Here is a 19034-nt window from a genome sequence, read left to right on the forward strand (position 1 = left end):
GGACCACAGCCTCTGTACATAGGGCGCATTAAAACCATTTAGCTAACGCCGCTAACACTGCTAACGTCGCTAACGCCGCTAACGACGGCTAATTTGAACGTTTCCCTCACAGTAGATTTTTAAGCTCTCTGTTTTTAAAAGCTGAAGTTTCCTGCACACACTGAAGGCACCATGAGATCCAAACACTTCTCTGTAAACGACAGCGCCTCGTTTGTCTTCCACGGACTCTGATGGACTCTGATGGACTCTGATGGACTCTGATGGACCCTGATGGACTCTGATGGACTCTGATGGACCCTGGTGGACTTGGGGCTTATTGAGACCTCATCCTGCCAGAGTATTTTAAAGCCTCCCTGAAGAGGCCTGAAGATGGATGTGGCAGAGTGTGTGTGTGTGTGTGTGTGTGTGTGTGTGTGTGTGTGTGTGTGTGTGTGTGAGGAGCCCCGGTGGACGGATAACGGACGCAGAGACGGACGGAGGAGCACTTTAACGTGAGCGCTGCAAAACTCCCACTGCTGCAAGGGCACGTCATCCCTCTTTCCTCCCCCTTTCCTCCCCTTCTTTCTCCCCTTTCCTCTCCCCCCTGGTTCCCTCTCTCCTCCTCCCCCCTCCTCCCCCCTCCTCCCTTTGTCTCCGAGCTCTCACCCTCCATCCCCATCTATCCATCTCTCTCCCCCTCTCCCCCTTTCTCTCCCCTTCCTCTCACTAAAACAGTAGGACGCTTAACCTTGATAACAGTGAGATTTTTCCCCCCTCAAAGTGACACACACACACACACACACACACACACACACACACACACACACACACACACACACACACACACACACACACACACACACACACACACACACTCACACACACACACACACACACACACACACACACTGGAGAAGTGCTTTGCCAGCATGCCAGGCCGGTCCAAGGGACGGCTGTACCCTTCGAGGTGAACAGGACACTGGGAAATGCAGCAACAACAAAACACTCACACACATAGATTGGATCTTTCTAACACACACACACACACACACACATGGACACACACACACACACACACACACACACACACACACACACACACACACACAAACCCAGATCACTCCAGGTCCTTCTTAACACAAGCCTTTTAAAGGTCTATTGTCAGCTGACATTGAGAGAGCACTGGTGATCCTGAAGAGTCCCCACACACACACACACACACACACACACACACACACACACACACACACAGACTGGCAGTGACAAAAGGAGAAGTGTATAAAAAGAAACACTAAAGGAGAAATTGACGTCGAGAATTTATGATAACGATACACTGGAAGACACACACACACACACACACACACACACACACACACACACACACACACACACACACACACACACACACACACACACACACACACAAAGAGCTGATAGGTAAATGAGAACAGGGAAGTGAAAGTTTTCACACTCACGCAGAGGAAACAAACAGTGAGGAAGAGGATGGACTGAGCTTAACTTCTCTTCCTCATCGATGAGTTCCTCACACACACCGTCAGAAAACGACTCTGAGAAAAAACGACTCTGAGAAAAAACGACTCTGAGAAAAATCAACTCTGAGAAAAAACGACTCTGAGAAAAAACGACTCTGAGAAAAAACGACTCTGAGAAAAAACGACTCTGAGAAAAATCAACTCTGAGAAAAAACGACTCTGAGAAAAAACGACTCTGAGAAAAAACGACTCTGAGAAAAAACGACTCTGAGAAAAAACGACTGAGAAAAAACGACTGATCGTTCCTGACGCAGGAACAAAGTTTCCTCGGCTCTGATGTCACCCTGCGTCTGCGTCTGAAGCGTCTGCGTCTGAAGCGTCTGAAGCGTGTGAAGCGTGTGACGGTCTGTGTGTTTACCTCGAAGTCGTTGGCCTTGTTGTAGTGCATGTTGAGGGCCCTGAAGAGCTCGCAGTCGCGGCTGACGCTCATCTCCTCGCTGCCGGTGACGCCGTCGTTGATGGCCTGGCGAGCGAACTTCTCCATCTGGATGTAGTAGAACTCCCGGAAGTTGCTGAACCACTTGATGAGCTGGGAGGTGATGCAGCGGTTAAACTGCAACGAGAGCGGAGCAAACATCAGACACGCTGGAGGAAAACTGAGCCCAAACCTGACGGAGACTTCAGATCCAAGCGTGAGAATCAGGGAGCGTGCTCCCCCAGCGGGGCGCCGCGACGTGAGGCGAGAGCTGAGGAGGCCTGAGCTGAGGAGGCCAGATCACACGGCGAGGGAGATAATAGAGACATTAAGGAAGACAGCGAGCCGTGTGTGTGTGTGTGTGTGTGTGTGTGTGTGTGTGTGTTCATTCATCTCCCCCACTGGGAACAGACCTCCCCCTGTCATAACCCCGAGAGTGGGAAAGGAGGAGAGGTGGAGAGGAGGTGGGGGGGAGGTGCAAGACCGCAAACACATAATTGACCAGAAAAACGATTAAGTCATCATCTGAGGCGGCGGCCCGCAGGGGGCTCAAACATGTACTTAACCCCGTTCACCAATTACACCCTGATTCTCCTCCCCTCTCCTCGCACCTCCCAGGCCGACAGAGAGGAGAGAAAAGGAGCACAGAAGGAGTGAAAGAGGGAGAGGAGATAACTGTGGCTATCTGATCCGCGCCGCTCGGCCCGACTCAATGGGAGGAGGTAAACCTATTAAGAGGCTCTGCAGGCTCCCCGCTCCTCTGAGCCTGGTCCCAGCCCAGGAAACAGACCGTCCAAACACCCAGGGACCAGATACAGACCAGACCAGACCAGACCGGTCCCCCTGGAACCCCCTGGAGGTCTCAATCAGACCCTGGACTCATAAAACCAGGCCGGCCCCCTCCCTGACCCCCTGATATTACACCCAATAAATTCATCCTGTGAAGAGCTTGATACCCCGAACACACACACACACACACACACACACACACAGTGACACACACACACACACACACAGGCCGTCACCCCCTCCCCTCTGCTCTTTTTGTGGCGCTCGAAGAATGGGGGGACAAAACGCCGCTAAACGCTGAGCAGACTGCTCGCTGGGGAGGCAGAGCGGTTTTGACATGGAGATTAGGCTCCGGCTATTGTTCCACCACACACACACACACACACACACACACACACACACACACACACACACACACACACACACACACACACACACTCTCCACCATCAGGATGGCAGTCAAATAAACACACAAGAAAGACACGAAGACGTGAGGCGGAGAGGACGGGCAGAGGAAGTTGGCGAATCAGGAGGAGAGGGGACAGAGCGGCGAGGAGGAGCGGGCCGTGTCTTTCTGGAACCATCCGCCGATGACATAATGTGGAGCGGGAAAAGAATAAGTCCGCTTGACATTGTTTGGCAGGGCGTTCAGGAGGAGGAGGGGCGTGCGGTGGCCGTCGTAAAGTGCAGGGTGAGCATAAACGGGGAAACGAGGGAGGAGGGGGGAGGAGGGGAGGACGGTGCAGGTCAGTGCTGTCGGACAATGGCGTTTGGCTGGTGGGGGGGGGGGCAAAGAGGGTTTGGAACGTGAGCAGTCAGCAAGCCGGGGTCGTGACATCGGAGCGTCAAACAAACAAACCACTGACACTTACAAATACACGGCGAGCACGCCGCTATTCTTAAACTCACACAATCAGGCAGACGCTGGAGGGTGACCCAGCACAAACACACCGCTGCCGACAAGCCGCGGCGCCCGTCAACCCTTACATGTGACAGAACTGTAGCTCCTCGCCACGACTCTGCTGTGAGCGCGTGCAAAGACTGAGCGCCACATTCTCAGATTAAAGCCAGCGAAGGAGCAGCCATCGCTCACGCAGGAGACCTTTGGTGTCAGTGCCGCTGAGTGACGGATAGATCCGCCACTTTGGACACCTTCACTTTATTACGGCACGCTCAGGAGGAGATGTATGAGCTCCATCACAGCATAGATCCAATATTTACAGTATGAGTCAGTAAACACACCACGCTGCCTTCACTGCACACTCAGAGAGCCCGCTTTAGCTCAGCCTGCAGCTCAGCCTGCAGCTCAGCCTGCAGCTCCCAGCAGCTCAGCCTGCAGCCCCCAGCAGCCCCCAGCGGCTCAGCCTGCAGCCCCCACTTCATCAGGCTCTGGGGGGGGGGCAGGTATCCCCGACAGAGTCTGAGGACGAGGGACGGGATCGAAGGAGCATCGCTAACTCCTTAATCAGAGCTGGCAGGGGTCAGCCAGCTCGCAAAGGAGGCGCACAGAGGACAGGGTGTGTGTTTGAGCCAATGCATGTAGTGTGTATAAGATTGTACACGTGTGTGTGTGTGTGTGTGTGTGTGTGTGTGTGTGTGTGTGTGTGTGTGTGCCAGGCTGAGAGGCAGATGAGAGAGCGACAGCGAGAGCGTGTTTCTCACACTCACACTCAAGAGCCTGTGAAAGGTCAACACTTAGTGCTAACAGCGTAAGATAGAAGGTGGCACACACACACACACACACACACACACACACACACACACACACACACACACACACACATGCATGCTGAAGTCCAGAATAGGAAAAGTCTGGAGTCTCCTGGTCCCAGACCGGATCAGGAACCAGCTCTTGGTTTTATAATGTGTTGTGTGTTTTTTTAAAGTTGTGTGTTTGTTGTGTGTTTGTTGTGTGTTTGTTGTGTGTTTTCTGTGACAGGTGTGTGTCTCTGGGCTCAACAATAAGCAGAAAACACACACATGACCTCAGCGTGCTAAGCTACATCTAGAACAAGCAGAGAGGAGCGCAGAAAGACAGAGAAGCCAGCGTGGGCCTCACTTTGCCTCCTCTCGCCGCTCGCGCCCGTAAGCCCCTTCACAGTCATCAGGGCTTTCCAACGCTTCCTGTTTTCGCAGGGGTGAATTGTGGGAGATAATCTCCGGCTGCCTATTGGCTGACTGCACACAAAAAGCGGCCCTGGAAAGCAGGCTTTTGTTACTGCAACGCCTCAAATCCAGCGGCTGGCTTTTCTTTCCCCGGCCCCAGCGAGGGCACATATACCACCAGCAGCTCCACCATCAGCGAAAAACAGAAAGGAGAAGGAATGACATATAGAAAAGGGAAAATCCTCCTGACCCCGGGTACGCCGCAGCACATGACTGCTCCAAATATTCAGAGAGCCGTGCACGGACAAAGACAGCGAGACGAGCGCGAATCAAAGATGGACGCCTAACGTCACGTTTCTCTGCGGGAACTTTAGTCGACTTGAGTGACTCTTCATTTTTTAATCTCTCCTTACATCTATTGTGATCGTCGGCCCCTCATTAAAACAATCTCTGCTGCAGTAACGGGGGATCTTAGAGGACGGGGTAAACCACAGGCGTCAACAATAGTATTATGACACGTCAGTCAAAACATGTCAGCAACACCAAAAGTCAGAGAGAAGTCAGCTCGTCCTGAAAGGAGCTTAGAGACGGAGAACAACAGCCTGGGCGTCCCCGGCTCGTAAGAGCAACCCACTTCCCACGTTCATTAGGTCCCTGACAGTCCAGACCTGATTAGGGGAGACCTGATTAGCCTCCGTGTCTTAAGTCTGAGGAGCCGCTCGCTGAGAGGCCTCGCCGGCTGAATCTCATTAGATAGTCGCTCTCATTCCCATACACGTCCCCCGAGTGAACGCCCCGTCTTTTGTCCTGCGCTGAAAACAAAAACAAACCAATGTGACTCATAATCCCCTTAACTATCTTGACCTTGTTTAAGTATCTGATGAGGCTGTTCATGAAGAGGCCACCTACTTAGCCACCACTAGCCAGAGAAACAAAGTGCTTATCGTCTTAAACCGGGGTTGATGCAGATGATTGACGGAGAAACGTGGGACGCCGAGACATCCAGGAGCTTCTGTCATATTCCCCTTCTCCACGCCGACCAATCAGGAGCTGAGAAAGCTGGAGGCTGGAGGAAAAAGGGAGCTTTATGTCCCGCTCTGAAAGGGCTGGCCTGGATATGTCACCGTGTTTACCCTGCGTACGCTCAGGAAGAGGCTCCCACACAATTAACCAACGCCACAACAAACAAACCACAACGGCCATTGTGTTGTTTCCCTGGTTGTTTGAACGTATCGGGCTTTGTTCACCAAACCTCCTTCGTTAAACTCCCCGTGGATCCAACGCCCGGCGATCCTCTCCTCGCCGCCCTCGTCCTCCCTCCACCTGCTCAGATAACCACTCCTCCGTCTCCAGGCTCCCTCCTCCTCCTCCTCGCTGCCCTCCCAACCCCTCCATTACTCATCCCGCTCTTTATCTGTGGAAAACTCACGGCTCCAGCTCCCTCATGGAAACCCATTCAACTTCCTCTTCTTTCATCCTTTGCATAAAACCATAACTTGGTGAGGGAAGGGGCCTCGTTTGGAGACGGACAGGGAGCCAGTGTTCACGGCAACTCAAGCCTGATCATCACACATCATCAACTTCCTCTTTTCAAGCAGGTGCAACGACAAGAGTTGTTACCAGAGAAAAGACGAGAGGAGAGAGGAGGAGAGAGGAGAGGAGAGAGGAGAGAGGAGAGGAGAGAGGACAGGAGAGAAGACAGGAGAGAGAAGAGAGGAGAGAGGAGAGAGGAGAGAGGAGAGAGGAGAGGAGAGAGGAGAGAGGAGAGAGGAGAGACGAGAGAGGAGAGAGGAGAGAGAGGAGACGAGAGAGAAGAGACGAGACAAGGGAGAGGAAAGAGGAGAGAAGAGAGGAGAGACGAGAGAGGGGAGGAGAGAGGAGAGAGGAAAACGAGAGAGGACAGAGGACAGAGGAGAAAGGAGACGAGAGAGGAGAGGAGAGAGTAGACAAGAGAGGAGAGAAGAGAGGAGACGAGAGACGAGAGAGGAGAGAGGAAAACGAGAGAGGAGAGAGGAAAACAGAGAGGAGAGAGGAGGAGAGAGGACAGGAGAGAGGAGAGAGGAGGAGAGAGGAGAGAGGAGAGAGGAGAGGAGAGAGGAGAGAAGAGAGGAGAGAGGAGAGAGGAGAGAGGAGACGAGAGAGGAGAGATGAGGAGAGAGGACAGGAGAGAGGAGAGACGAGAGACGAGAGAGGACAGAGGAGAAAGGAGACAAGAGACTAGAGAGGAGAGGAGAAAGGAGAGAGGAGAGAGGAGAGACGTTAGCTGATTTTTCTCATATTTACACATTTTAATCACAAACTAAACTCGGAGCGAGTCTGAAAACACGTCTCTGTGTTTCTCTGACCCTCTGTGTTTCTCTGACCCTCTGTGTCACCTCCTCGTCTCCTGGAAACAAACACATTTTTGGCCTTTTACATTCACACAACACGTCCCAGGTGTCAGAGGAGGAAACACCTGAAGGGACCAATGACAGGGTCTGAATGTGTCATGTGACCCTCTGGAGGTCAGAGAGGATCCATTTTTACAGACTTTCTAGCTACTGTCCAATAACTTTTTTTACCGAGTCTTTCTCAGTGCAAAACAAAATATGTTCCTGTTAATAGACTAGTAAAGGTTAATCTCTGATAGTTTGATTTACTTCATTTGCTGATTAATTTAAGGAAACGTGTAAAAATGCAAACGTTGCCCTGAGAAACATTTTGGTTTCTGATTTACACACTGTTCAAAAACAAACTGCTCATTAAATGTTTGGACCTCTCCAGTTTTCACCTACCGATAAATTTGACGTTAGTTTTAGTAAAGTTCAGGTTTAAACTGACGGAGCACAGCCTCAAATCCTCCACACATTTTCCCACTAAGGAAAGTCAGTCTCCTGAAAGCTCCAGCAGAGAAGTCTTTCTGTTAAATAGTTCATGTCAAGTTAATTAAAATATGTTCAGACTCTCTGACCCATTCATTTCAATGGGGCGTTGCTCAGTGGTACAGTGCTGCCTTCAGGAAACTGATAAAAAAAGTTGTTTTTTTAAGATTTTACACTTTTAATGGCATGTACTGTAAACTGTTGAGACCATCAAGTATTTCCCACGTGTATTTGGAAAAAATAGTGTTTAAATATAATAAAAGTATAATAATAATAATAATAATAATAATAATAATAATAATAATAATAATAATAATTATAATTATAATAACAAATAACTCTTATTTTTATTACTTACCATTATGGTACAGTGTTGCCTCAAGGCAACAAACCCAAACCCTGGAAATATCTTTAATTAAATCTGTTTATATATAATTATCTATAATTTTTAAGAAATATTTAGGCCTTTAGATTATTTTAATTTGATCTTTTTGAGACAAAAACACTTAAAACAATTTTTTTTCATATCTGGCATCAGTGTGTGAACCACAGAGGGTTAAACTGATTTCTAAACTTAAATATTTGCAAATGCTGAGTACCTTTTTCGATACTTGTGTTTAAATATAAAACACTATTTTTAAAGGTAAGATTAATACAACACTCTGCAAGTAACACCATGTTGTTGTTTTTTTTTATTTTATTTTTTTTGTGGTTTTTTTGCACCTTTTTAAAAGATTTTTGGGGGATTTTTGCTTTTTTGCTTTTTACAGTGATTATAAATATATAAATATATAAATAAATAAATAAGTATATAAATATATAAATAAATAAATAAGTATATAAATATATAAATAAATAAATAAATTATCTATATATATATATATATATATATATATATATATATATATATATATATATATATATATATATATATATATATATACACACACACACACTAGGCCAACCGGACCTGTGGTTGTTAAATAGTGAGATAAAGCAGAGCCTTAAACCAGCTGTGAATGTGTCAGTTTGTCAGTTTGAGAGTCTGAGGACGTCTTGGTTTCAGGGGGATGTTGGTTCAGGTCATGGACTGAGGATGATGAAGAAGACGATGAGGAAGACGATGGTGGACTCACCTTGACATCAGAGAAGAACATCTTGAGCATGTTGGAGCTCGGGTAGCGGGTGTAGAAAAACATGAGCTTGGCCTTCTTCAGGTGGTTTGGGGACAGACCCTCTTGAATCTGGGAAAAGCTGCTGTTAAGGAAATTAACGACGTAGCTCAGGGCAGGTCAAAGGACACAACAGGAAGTAGATGTTAGTAACAGGCTGAAAGTTTGTTCAGAAACGTCCATCTGGATGATGAGTAACCAAATTTCCTGTCAGGCATGAAGGCAGCACTGTTGGACGGCGGCTGAACCTGAAGACAAAACCATTTGTTTGCTTTCACCATGGGCCGTGTCAGGTGTGAGAGCGTCACGCTAAATAAAACGCTGGCCAGCACGCCGCCAGCGCTTTTACATAAGGAGGCTCATTTCACAGTCAAAGCAAGCAAACGCCTTTGCCTACACCCCTCGCTAACCTCCACCCGAAAAAGGAGGAAGAAAAAAGGAGACATTTGCATATCACAGACAAAGACAGCAGTTAATGCCAGTGACGGGCAAGGAGGCCTAATGGCTTGGCCACGGCACATGCCAAGCCCCACGATGACTGTCTGAGGCTGGCGTCATATCACTGACAACACAAGGTCCAGGAGACGCTCCCAAAGACCGGGACACATGAAAACCCTCCTCACACACTCCTCCTCATCACTCCTCCTCACACACACCTCCTCACACACACGTGTCGGAGGCCTCCTCGTCCTAATGGATCCCCTGGATGGAGCGGCAGGGAGGAAGGAGCTGGGCTGGTGGGGGCACCTTGAGGGACGCTGTGCTTCCAACCTTCAATTACATCCCCCTCCTCTTCCCTCTGCTCCACCCCTGCCCCCCAGCCCCGCCGCCGCTGCCAAAGCCTTGGAGGAGCAAAAAGAAGGAGGAGAAGAGGGAGGAGAAGAGGGAGGAGAAGAGGGGCTCTGAGGCTTTGGACACAGCCAGCGACGGAGGGGGGGGGGGCTGAAACACATCTGCGCCACCGAACGGCCCAAGCCATTTCCATGGTGAATTAACGGCCGTATAATGCATCTGATAATATCAATCTGGAGGATAAGACACTGAAAGGGGGACGGGGACTGGGACTGGGATGGGGGGCGGACTGACTGCTAAAACCTGGGGCTGTTTCAGCGAGGGTTTCCATCACGCTCACTGAGACACGGCTGCAAATCACACACAAGATACAGCCCAAGTTTTCATGAAGACTGTTTACACTCCAGTGGACGAAATAACCGGCGTGGCGTTATTTACGGCGCCCGCGGCGGTTGCGATCGTTAAACCCAGTGGAGTGTCCAGATGTAGCTGTGACTACAGGACGGGAAGGAGGCATCAGCTGCTGGATGGGATTGCCCTTGGCCTCGGGGTGACACGGCGACGCCAGCAAACGCTGAGCGGCGCTGGGCTGGCTCCTTAAAGACCCCGTCGCCTGGGTCTGGTTCAGGGAGGGGGCGCTGGGTGTGCGCGGCCCGGTCTTGTGGGGAAACCCTGGCAGGCTGGTGTTGCTCCGTCAGGCCTGGCCAAAAGAGCAGCACTTCACTCTCCACACCGCACCATCTGCTCCAGGAGGAGGACACAATGGCTCCTCAGAGCGGCGGGCTCAGAGCGGCGGGCAGAGCGCGCGCTCGCTCCCAGCACGCAGGAATTATCTGAGAGCTCTTACACTCACATTAATTTGTTTTTGCTTTTTCTATTAGGATTAACGCTGCTTCCTCCGATACCAGAGAAATTAAAATGATGTTAAAACAAAGACGTCCTGGTTTTCACCGGCCCGGCCATAAACGCAGGATCACCTCCCGTCAGACGACAGTTAAGGAGCCTCGTATCTCCAGATGAGGCATTTCCATCTCCAATTCACTCACAGCTTGCAAATGTAATTGTGATTGGACTTAGGGGTGACGTGCGAGGCTATTATTTTGTCATGATGGTGCACTCACACCAGCTGGCCCAGTGTTCGCCCGCCACATCTGACAAGACATCATCATTCTCACAACACTTCCCCGAAGCCCAGAGTCATGAGAGGGAGATGGCTGCTGCACTTCCTGCTTCCAGGTGTAAGGACACGAAGATTTGGAGGCGCTCGGAGAACAAATGGGGAAATTGATAGCGGCCATCTGCTCGGTAACGTCGCCGAGAGCTGCTGAACTTGAACGCACCTTGCGAAATGTCTGACAAGCTGCCTCTGGCTTCACAGGCTGAGCCGCCTCCGAAGCTGAGCGTGACTCAAACTTCACCTTTTTTAAATTAAAAACATTAAAAACGCTTTGTGTACAGACCAAACTCTGTCCCTAAACCTGCAGATCAAACTCCAGGAATCAGAATTAAAAAGATAAAATCAGAAAGCTTTGTGCGGACGTGCTCTTCCTCCTCTTCGTCTGTTAATGCCCTGAATTTATCAACGCCACCATGAAAGCCACAGCATCTGGCATATGTGGTTATTGTTTGATTGTTTTCTACTTTCTCCCGTCTCTGAACGTCTCCCTCTCCCTCTCCTCTTTTCATCCCTCCATCGGGAGCCCGTAGAAGCAAAGGATTATGGATCTCTGGAAAGCGTTCACCCTTGGGTCAGAAGACAAGACAAGGCGAGGTAATGAAAGATAAACAGCTCGCTGCAAACACCTGTTAACGTCCGCTTCAAAGAAAAGACGGGGAGGAGGGGGTGTGCGGGGAGGGAAAACAAAAAAAGAAGTATTTGGCTGCCAAGCAACAGCCGAAGGGCCCCCCGGGCTGTTGACAGATCTTTATGAAATGAAAAAAAGAGAAACGACAATGATTGTGGGCTTTTTACAACAGCGATGGATGATAAGAGGAACACAAGAGAAAACACAAGCAATCATAAATATACATCTTTACTGAGTCCTCAGGCGAACCTTTTGTGACACACACACAAAGGATAAACACACACACACACACACACACACACCTGCTAAACAGGCAGGTACAAACCAGAGACAGAAAGCGCCTCACATGCTAAACACACACCGTCTCTTACAGACGGGTTTCAGCGTCACTGACTCTCAGACGCCGTTTTCCTCCAGAAATCAAACTTTCATAAGGGTCGCAGGGTGTCGCCTCCTCCAGGCTGAGGAGGAGGAGGAGGAGGAGGAGGAGGAGGTGAAACGGAGACGCTCTGAATGTGTCTGTTTAAACTATTAGTCCAGGTCTCGCGGGGCTCCAACCCGAGCCTCCCTCAGGGCGTAGCCTCTTTCTGCGCGGGGCACGGCCGGGCACGCCGGGGTTAACCTATAGGGGAGGCTATACAACACCATTGTGTGCCAAGTCTCAGGACGTTATCTCCCTCCCTGCTCTCTCAGGACGTCTTTATGAAAGGAATTGGGGCAGTAAATGTGGTGGGGACCTAATCTTTGTGAGTAAGTGATATGTGACAAGAAAGCTTTTAAGGCACTTAGGATGAAGATGGAAGAAAAGGCTGCTCGGCGCTGAGAGAAGGAAGAGCTGCGAGTGTAAAAATAAATACAACAATGCAGCACAATGGAGACGAGAACAGCAGTGGGAGGAAAAGTGATTCATCAACAATTTCTCAGATTCTTCGTTTATCACCGGCCAAAAAAATGATCGGAGTTTAACTCTTTGTGCTGCCGCTCACCTGCCTCTGCCACCTCTGCCACCTGACTCCAGCTGGAGCCGGTTTGAGCTGGACCAGGACTACGACATGAGCCTGAGAGTGTTTGTGCTTCACACACACACACACACACACACACACACACACACACACACACACACACACACACACACACACTCGTTTAAAGGATACGTTGCTGCCTGAGTAGGGTGAGATGTCGGCCATGTCCTGCAGGTCGCCGCACTCGGACTTGATGAGGGACAGGGACAGTCCCTCGGCCGTGCTGCCAGGGTGCGCTGGTGACAGGGAGCGGTGGTGGTGCCCCAGGTGGTGGCCCGACGCCATCTTGGTCCTGAGGCTGGTGGTCTCCCGGGACAGGTCCATGGAGTCTGGTGAGGAGCGGTCCTTCCCCGGGTAGCCCCCTGTGGGGGCGCCGAGGGGACTCTGGAAGGGGTAGCCCATCAGAGGGAGAGGGAACGGGTGTCTGAACGACGGCGGGCTGAAGCCCATGGAGGCAGAGAGCGAGGAGGGGTGGAGGACGGGGTGGTGGTGCCCGCCGTGGGCGCCCACGGCTGAGGACTGGTGGTGGTGGTGCTCGCTGGGGGTCTTCCTCACCACCAGGGGCAGCGCCTCGGTTTGGTCGTCGGCGGGGCCCGGCATCCCCGGCATGCTGGCGAAGGAGTCCAGAGGGTTGGGAATGATGACATCACCGAAGCACTGCAGCCTCTGGTTGGCCGTGTGGAAGTTGGGGTTGTCTCCGTTGACGACGGCGGGGAATCTCTCAGGCGGTATGGACAGGGGCGGGAAGGCCTGCTGGGGCGTGGGGCGGGGGGGCTTGGCGAACACCTTGACCACGGTGTCCACGACCTGGGTCATGGCGGAGTTGAGTTCCTGCTTCAGCGTCTCTGCCAGCTGCTTGCCCTCGGCGTGCATGGAGGCGCCCGGACCGCCCTGTCCTTTGCTGCGGCCCAGCCCCTCCCTCCTGGGCTTCTCGCCGTGCGCCAGCAGGGCCTGCTCCTGGAGTAGCGCCCTGGCCCGGTCCAGGAAGTGGCCCGGGTCCAGATCAGACATCTCGTTGTCAGAGCGCAGGTCGTCTCCACCCCGGTCGTCCCCGCCGGCGTCGGACCTGCCCGGGCTGTCCTCGGACATGTTTCCCATGTCGTTGTGGAGGTCGTTGTGCAGGTCGTTGTGCTCGGAGTCGTCGGTGGAGTCGTAAATCTGGAAGAACTTCTCCTGCAGCTGGCGCAGCTGCTTCTGCATGTCCTCCAGCTGCAGCTTCAGCTGCCGCCGCTCCTCCTGCTTCTGCTCCTTCCTCTGGCACACCAGCTGGGTGAAGCTCTGCTGCTGCTGCTGCGGCAGGCGCTGCTTGCGTTTGTTCTCCCTGCTGCTGCTGCCGCACACCTCGCCGCCCCGCGGGCTGCTCGGGGCCTGCTGCTGCGACTGAGGGGGGGGACAGTCCAGGTCCATGTCCCTTTCTCCGTCCATCTCGTGGTCGCGCTCGTGGCGTGAAGCGGCAGGCACCACGACGCTCGGCGAGTGGCTCATACCTCGGATAATGTTCTCCACCCGGGCTCGCTTGGCGCGCAGGTGTTCGTCGTTGAGACGCTCAATGTCGAAGGCGGCGAGGCCGGGCGGACGGCCGAAGGGGGACAGGCACTCTTGCGGGGTGCTGTCCTGTGAGGAGTTGCTGCACACGTCCTCCTGGGGGGCGTCTGAGCTTGCGTTGGAGAGCCCTGATCCGGGGAAACCGGCGTCCCCCCGGTCCCCCCTGTCCCCCCTCTCGGGCCCGCCCCCGTTTTTAGCCATGTTGTTCTTGAGGAGCTGGGAGATGATGGTGGTGCCGGGGAAGGGCATCATGGTGTCCTCGTACGAGTTGGCCCTCTTCAGCAGCTTTCGGAGCACGTTGGACTTGGACTCGCTGTCGCTGGCGGAGATGACGCCAGGCCCGCCATGTGGCTGCACCACCGAGCACTCCATGGAGTCGGCGTCTGATCCGTGGTGAGAGTGGGAGCTCAGAGAGTTCATGGCACTGAAAATGGCTGCTTTGGCGCGGGCTATGCTATCAGTGGTTGTTGTGGCGGCTGCTGCTGCGGCGGCGGCGGAGGCTGTGCTGCCCACGGTCCTCTTAACACCAATGTCCACACGTCTTCGCTTGGTCTGTCTGTTCAGGAGGGAGTCGCTGTCATGGTCCGGCATCACGGGCTGCTGCTATTGGGCCATATCCCACAAAGCCAGTCCTCTAGGAGCGAAGCCTCGGAAACCTGTGGGCAGACAGTCACAGACACAGGAGCTCTTAGAGAGGGGGAAGGTGTTTCCACGGTTTTTCTCTGAGGCTGAACTTTCAGTAACTCAAACATCAAACTCCATCAGCGCTTCACGAGAAGCTTCAGGACAAATCATCGAATCCTCCACCTCTGATTTTACAGATTAAAGCAAAGAGTCGAGTGTGAAGACGGCGAGCACCCCCCGCGTGTTTCAACAAGAACAATGAGATTTATTATCTGCTGTAAGAGGATGAGGAGCACGGACCGGGGTCAGGATCAGGATCAGGCCTTGGATCCACATTCCAGGGCAAAGTCCTACATTTTATCTGGTCCCCTGTTACACGCTGCGCGACACTGAACCAGTTCCCACGGAGCACAAAGCTGCATAAAATTATGATAATTACTTAAGTACTTGTCCTCATTTCCATATCTGTGTGGTGTGAGCCAACACTGGAGCTATTAACCAACAAATAAAATTAAAGAATCAGGGTTAAGAGTTTCTTACATTAGTGTTGGACAAAGGGAGTAAACACGTCGTGTCCTGATACACTCCAAACATTAAAATGTTTAAGCTCAACACACACACACGGTGCTTAAAGTGTGTGTGGTTTACAAACACAGTGATTTTCACGTTAATCAGCCGGGCTGCGGTGGATGAAGCTGTGGTGGATGAAGCTGCGGTGGATGAAGCTGCGGACACAGAAAGAGCGAACAGGCCTATTGATTTTGGAGCCAGCGGGAGCTCACTTCTGCGTTTTTTGTTTGTCTTTTCATCTGGCAGGGGCAGTTAATTCTGCTCAAACGAACGGGTCGCAAGGGTCAACTCTGGCAAGGAGCAACTTAAAGCGCTCACACAAACCCCCTAATGCTCCTCTGAAAGCAAAACGTTTTGTCAGAACAGGCCTGCATCAGTGACGCCCGGCGAGCAGCGGCGCCTCAGCCCGGTCAGCTGCGTCCAGGCACAGGCGTGGGGAAATGTCAGAGACGGCCCAGGCTGCTCGGGCCGCTCTGAAAAACCTCGCTCATGCTTTAAAAATCTGATTTTATTCTGCTTTGAGACGTTGGATCAGAGGACGAGGGGCTGAAGGAAGTTCAGTTTATTTTACTCTTCAAGGATAAAAAAAAAGACAGAAAAGAAAAATATTCAAATCCACAAAATATAAAATTCTTTCCTACACTTTAATTTCAAGTTTTTGAATATTTCTAACATTTTCATAAATTTGAAAATATTTTCACCTTTTTTTCTTTTTTCATATTAAAATGTTTTAATTCCTGAGATATAAAAACTCAGGTTGGAGAGTTTGTGAGCTCCTCTGTGAAAATAAACTTCATGTGGATTGAAGGAAATTTATGTTTTTTTTTTCTTTCACTAAAATAATTTGTATCAACATTTTGTTAAAATGTGGAGAAACAGTTTTAATATTAGCTCCTATCTTTAAACTTCCCTCACACACACACACACACACACACACTCACACACACACTCACTCACACACAGACCTAACTTGGCTTTGTTAGGCGCTGTGCAGCCGTGCAGGGCACCACACCACGGCCATGAATTGAAGCGTCTGCTGCTCAGGTAAACACCGGCTCAATCCTCCAGGTAAAACTTGAAAAGCGGAGTTTTCCTGTGCAGAGCGGCCGGGTGAAGCTTTCTTTTCATCCCATTACAAACTGCAGCCCTCTCAAACATGGCGCAGCTCCAAGTCCTGACAGCCCCATCAGCAGCAGCTCCAACAAGAGCTGATCCATCTCCAAGAAGAGAGACCCGAGTCCAGCGCCTCAGGATCCTCACAACGAGCTGGAAATAGTCCCCAGCACCTGTCTCCTCTGAAGGCGCACCTGTCTCTCACTGCCCATGCGCACTCTCCTCTGCCTCTGTAACAAACAGCTTCAACATTTACAGTCCTGATCCACAGAGAACCACTGAGTCCACTCAGCTCCACGGCCCCTGAACCACACTCAGACATCTGTCCCCAGGAAACTGTCTTCACCTCCTGCTGCTCCACAGAGAGGAGAAAACACTCCGAGAAGTTAGAGGAGCTCAGTCACACTCACACACACACACACACACACACTTTACAGTAAACACACACACCAGCACAGTCTGGATCCTTCTGGCTCATCTCTGATCCTGATCAGACCAAAAACCCAAACCTCAAACCCTGAACACCGCAGCCTTTCACCACAGCCCATCCTCAGAGAGCTGCCGTGGAAAACAGACACTGACCCTCCGAGCTCCCTGCAGACAGGTTCACTCTGAGGACCCTGACCCCCCAGGACGAAGCCAGTCCGGGGTGAGAGCTGGTTCATGTGGCTCAGCTCAGTCCGGATCACCCCGGAGCCCTCTCCTCTCTGAAAAGCCTCTCTGCTCAAACTTACTTCGCAAACTTTCTCATCAGCTCGGTGTGCGCCGCGGTGAGGAAGGCTGGGCCACGGTCCGCGGTCCCCCCGCGACACCACGGGCTGCTCACGCTCCTCTTCACCACGTCCACGCGAGGCGAAGCAGACAGAGCGGAGCGGAGTGGCACAGAGGCGACGAGCAGCGGGATAAATTCACGCCTTAATGATGTTTGTTTGTTTTTTCCGCCCACCGCGCAGAGAGCGGCGCGCAGCGCGGAGCGAGCAGTCCGAGGACAAGCTTACTCACCCTGGATGAAGAGGGGCAGCCCGGACTCCTGCGGCCACAAACACGGCGGATCCGGAGCGAGCGGGGTGCTGGGACGCCGCAAACAGTGCGTCAGAGACGGAAGAGCTGGAGCGAAGTGCGCGGCGAGAGGAGCCGGAGAGGAAACGCTGAGGATGGACTGAGCTCCTGCGCGTCGCGCTGAGCCGCTCTCCTCTGCTGCGACTGGAAGAGTGAGAGACACTGAGCGCAGAGGAAGGAGGGAGAGGAGAGAGAGAGCCCACTGGATGCAGAGCTCTGGATGCTGGAGCTCCTCCGCCACTAAGATCCACTTTAAGATGCGGCTGAAGGAAACAGGAAGACGTGCGCGTCACCAGCGACGTGATGTAACTGTCGCAACCTACCAATAAGAAGCGTCCGTGCGGCCCCGAGAACGAGGCTCTGAACTTGACCAGAGACCGGGACCGAGCAGGGACCCGGAGAGGGACGGGGAGGGGGGAAGGAAACGGCTCTTTAAGCTCTTTCTCCTCAAACCGACGACTGCGCCAGTAAGAGCCGTTTACGCACTTTGACACCGCACTTTAAACACCTTTACACACACCTTACACACACCTTACACACACTTTACACACACCGTACACACACTTTAACACCATCTTTACGCGCGCTCTGAATAAATAAATAAATAATAAATGAAATCATAACTTTTAGAGTCGCTGTGTCGCTTTTTCCCAGGAGGGTCTGACAAAAATAAGAGAAAGAGGAATTTATTTTATTATGATCCATAAATAAAGCGATGTTTGCGGAGAGCTGTGAATTTATATTTTCAGTTTTTAGATTAATTACATCAAACAGTTAAAGTGAAGCTTTTTGTCTCGTTGAATCTTGTTGAATCTCGTTGAATCGTTTCACGCAGAGATGGTGTCTCAGACTCTCCGCTCCTGGCTGTGGAAATACCCACGGACTTTTTATTTTATGGCCTTTTCAAAGCTCCACTCGCTGTTTCTAATGTGTTTATGAGGATCCACTGAAACACATTTACATTCCTTAAAGCCCTGACATGTTTACAGCCTGCCAGCTGTGTCACATGACGCTCGGAGGGTTCAGGCTCACCTTTATTTTTAATTCACATATTTACTTTTCCCTGCGCTCACACACCGAGCTGCACACTCAGACCCCGCTCCCCAAATAGAAGGAGCGAGCTGCTGCTTCCTCTGGGTGTTGGAGGGTGAGAGTGGCGTGCAGAGATGTTTTACGTGCACACTTTCCTCATTGGTCGCAGCAGAGTGTGATTTATGGAGCAGCGGAGCAGCGGAGGCTCCGAGCTTTGCTCAGGAATTCAGATGATCCGGGGAAGCCAGAATCTGCGGAGAGCTAACCGTCTCTTTGTGCAGGCGCTCAGTGAAGAGCCGAAAATCATCATGAAACGTCTGTCACTGGATCCACAGGCTGCCACTGAGCCGTCCCCGCGCGTAAAGCCTGCGCCGTCACCTCCCCACGGCCAGCGAGCCCCACGGTCCGCCCCACGCTCCGTGGAGGAAGCAGACTCACGTTTTAATGAAGGAATTAATTGTTTTTAATGAGCTGCTTTATTTTAAAACCTCCCACCTGTTAGCCCGAGCCCCGCGCTCTGACACCTGATCCTGTCCGCAGAAAAACCAGCCTGACGCTCCGGGTTCATCCACACATTCCTGCTCCTCTCCAACATTT

At 51.6% G+C, this 19034-nt stretch overlaps 1 protein-coding gene across 3 annotated transcripts in view; it reads right to left on the minus strand.

Annotated features, from left to right (window-relative positions):
- The window catches only part of LOC141802035 (prospero homeobox protein 1-like), a 31813-nt gene extending 13951 nt beyond the window's left edge, over nucleotides 1-17862 (minus strand). Inside the window, exons 1-4 of one of the 3 annotated variants that reach the window (XM_074685431.1) lie at nucleotides 17349-17862; nucleotides 12627-14695; nucleotides 8840-8947; nucleotides 1891-2085 (exon numbers count right to left, since the gene is read on the minus strand). In XM_074685431.1, coding sequence (XP_074541532.1) covers nucleotides 1891-2085; nucleotides 8840-8947; nucleotides 12627-14630 — 2307 coding nt within the window. In that variant the 5' untranslated portion in view covers nucleotides 14631-14695; nucleotides 17349-17862. Of the gene's footprint in view, nucleotides 1-1890; nucleotides 2086-8839; nucleotides 8948-12626; nucleotides 14696-16198; nucleotides 16609-17080; nucleotides 17210-17348 lie in introns of those variants that run through there. The other 2 variants (XM_074685433.1, XM_074685432.1) reach the window with 2 other exon arrangements.
- Between the last annotated feature and the right edge of the window lie 1172 nt (nucleotides 17863-19034).

This window comes from Halichoeres trimaculatus, unplaced genomic scaffold (genome assembly GCF_033239565.1).
Source record: "Halichoeres trimaculatus isolate MK-OKI-2021-1 unplaced genomic scaffold, fHalTri1.1 fHalTri1_scaffold_13, whole genome shotgun sequence".
Taxonomy (NCBI): domain Eukaryota; kingdom Metazoa; phylum Chordata; class Actinopteri; order Labriformes; family Labridae; genus Halichoeres; species Halichoeres trimaculatus.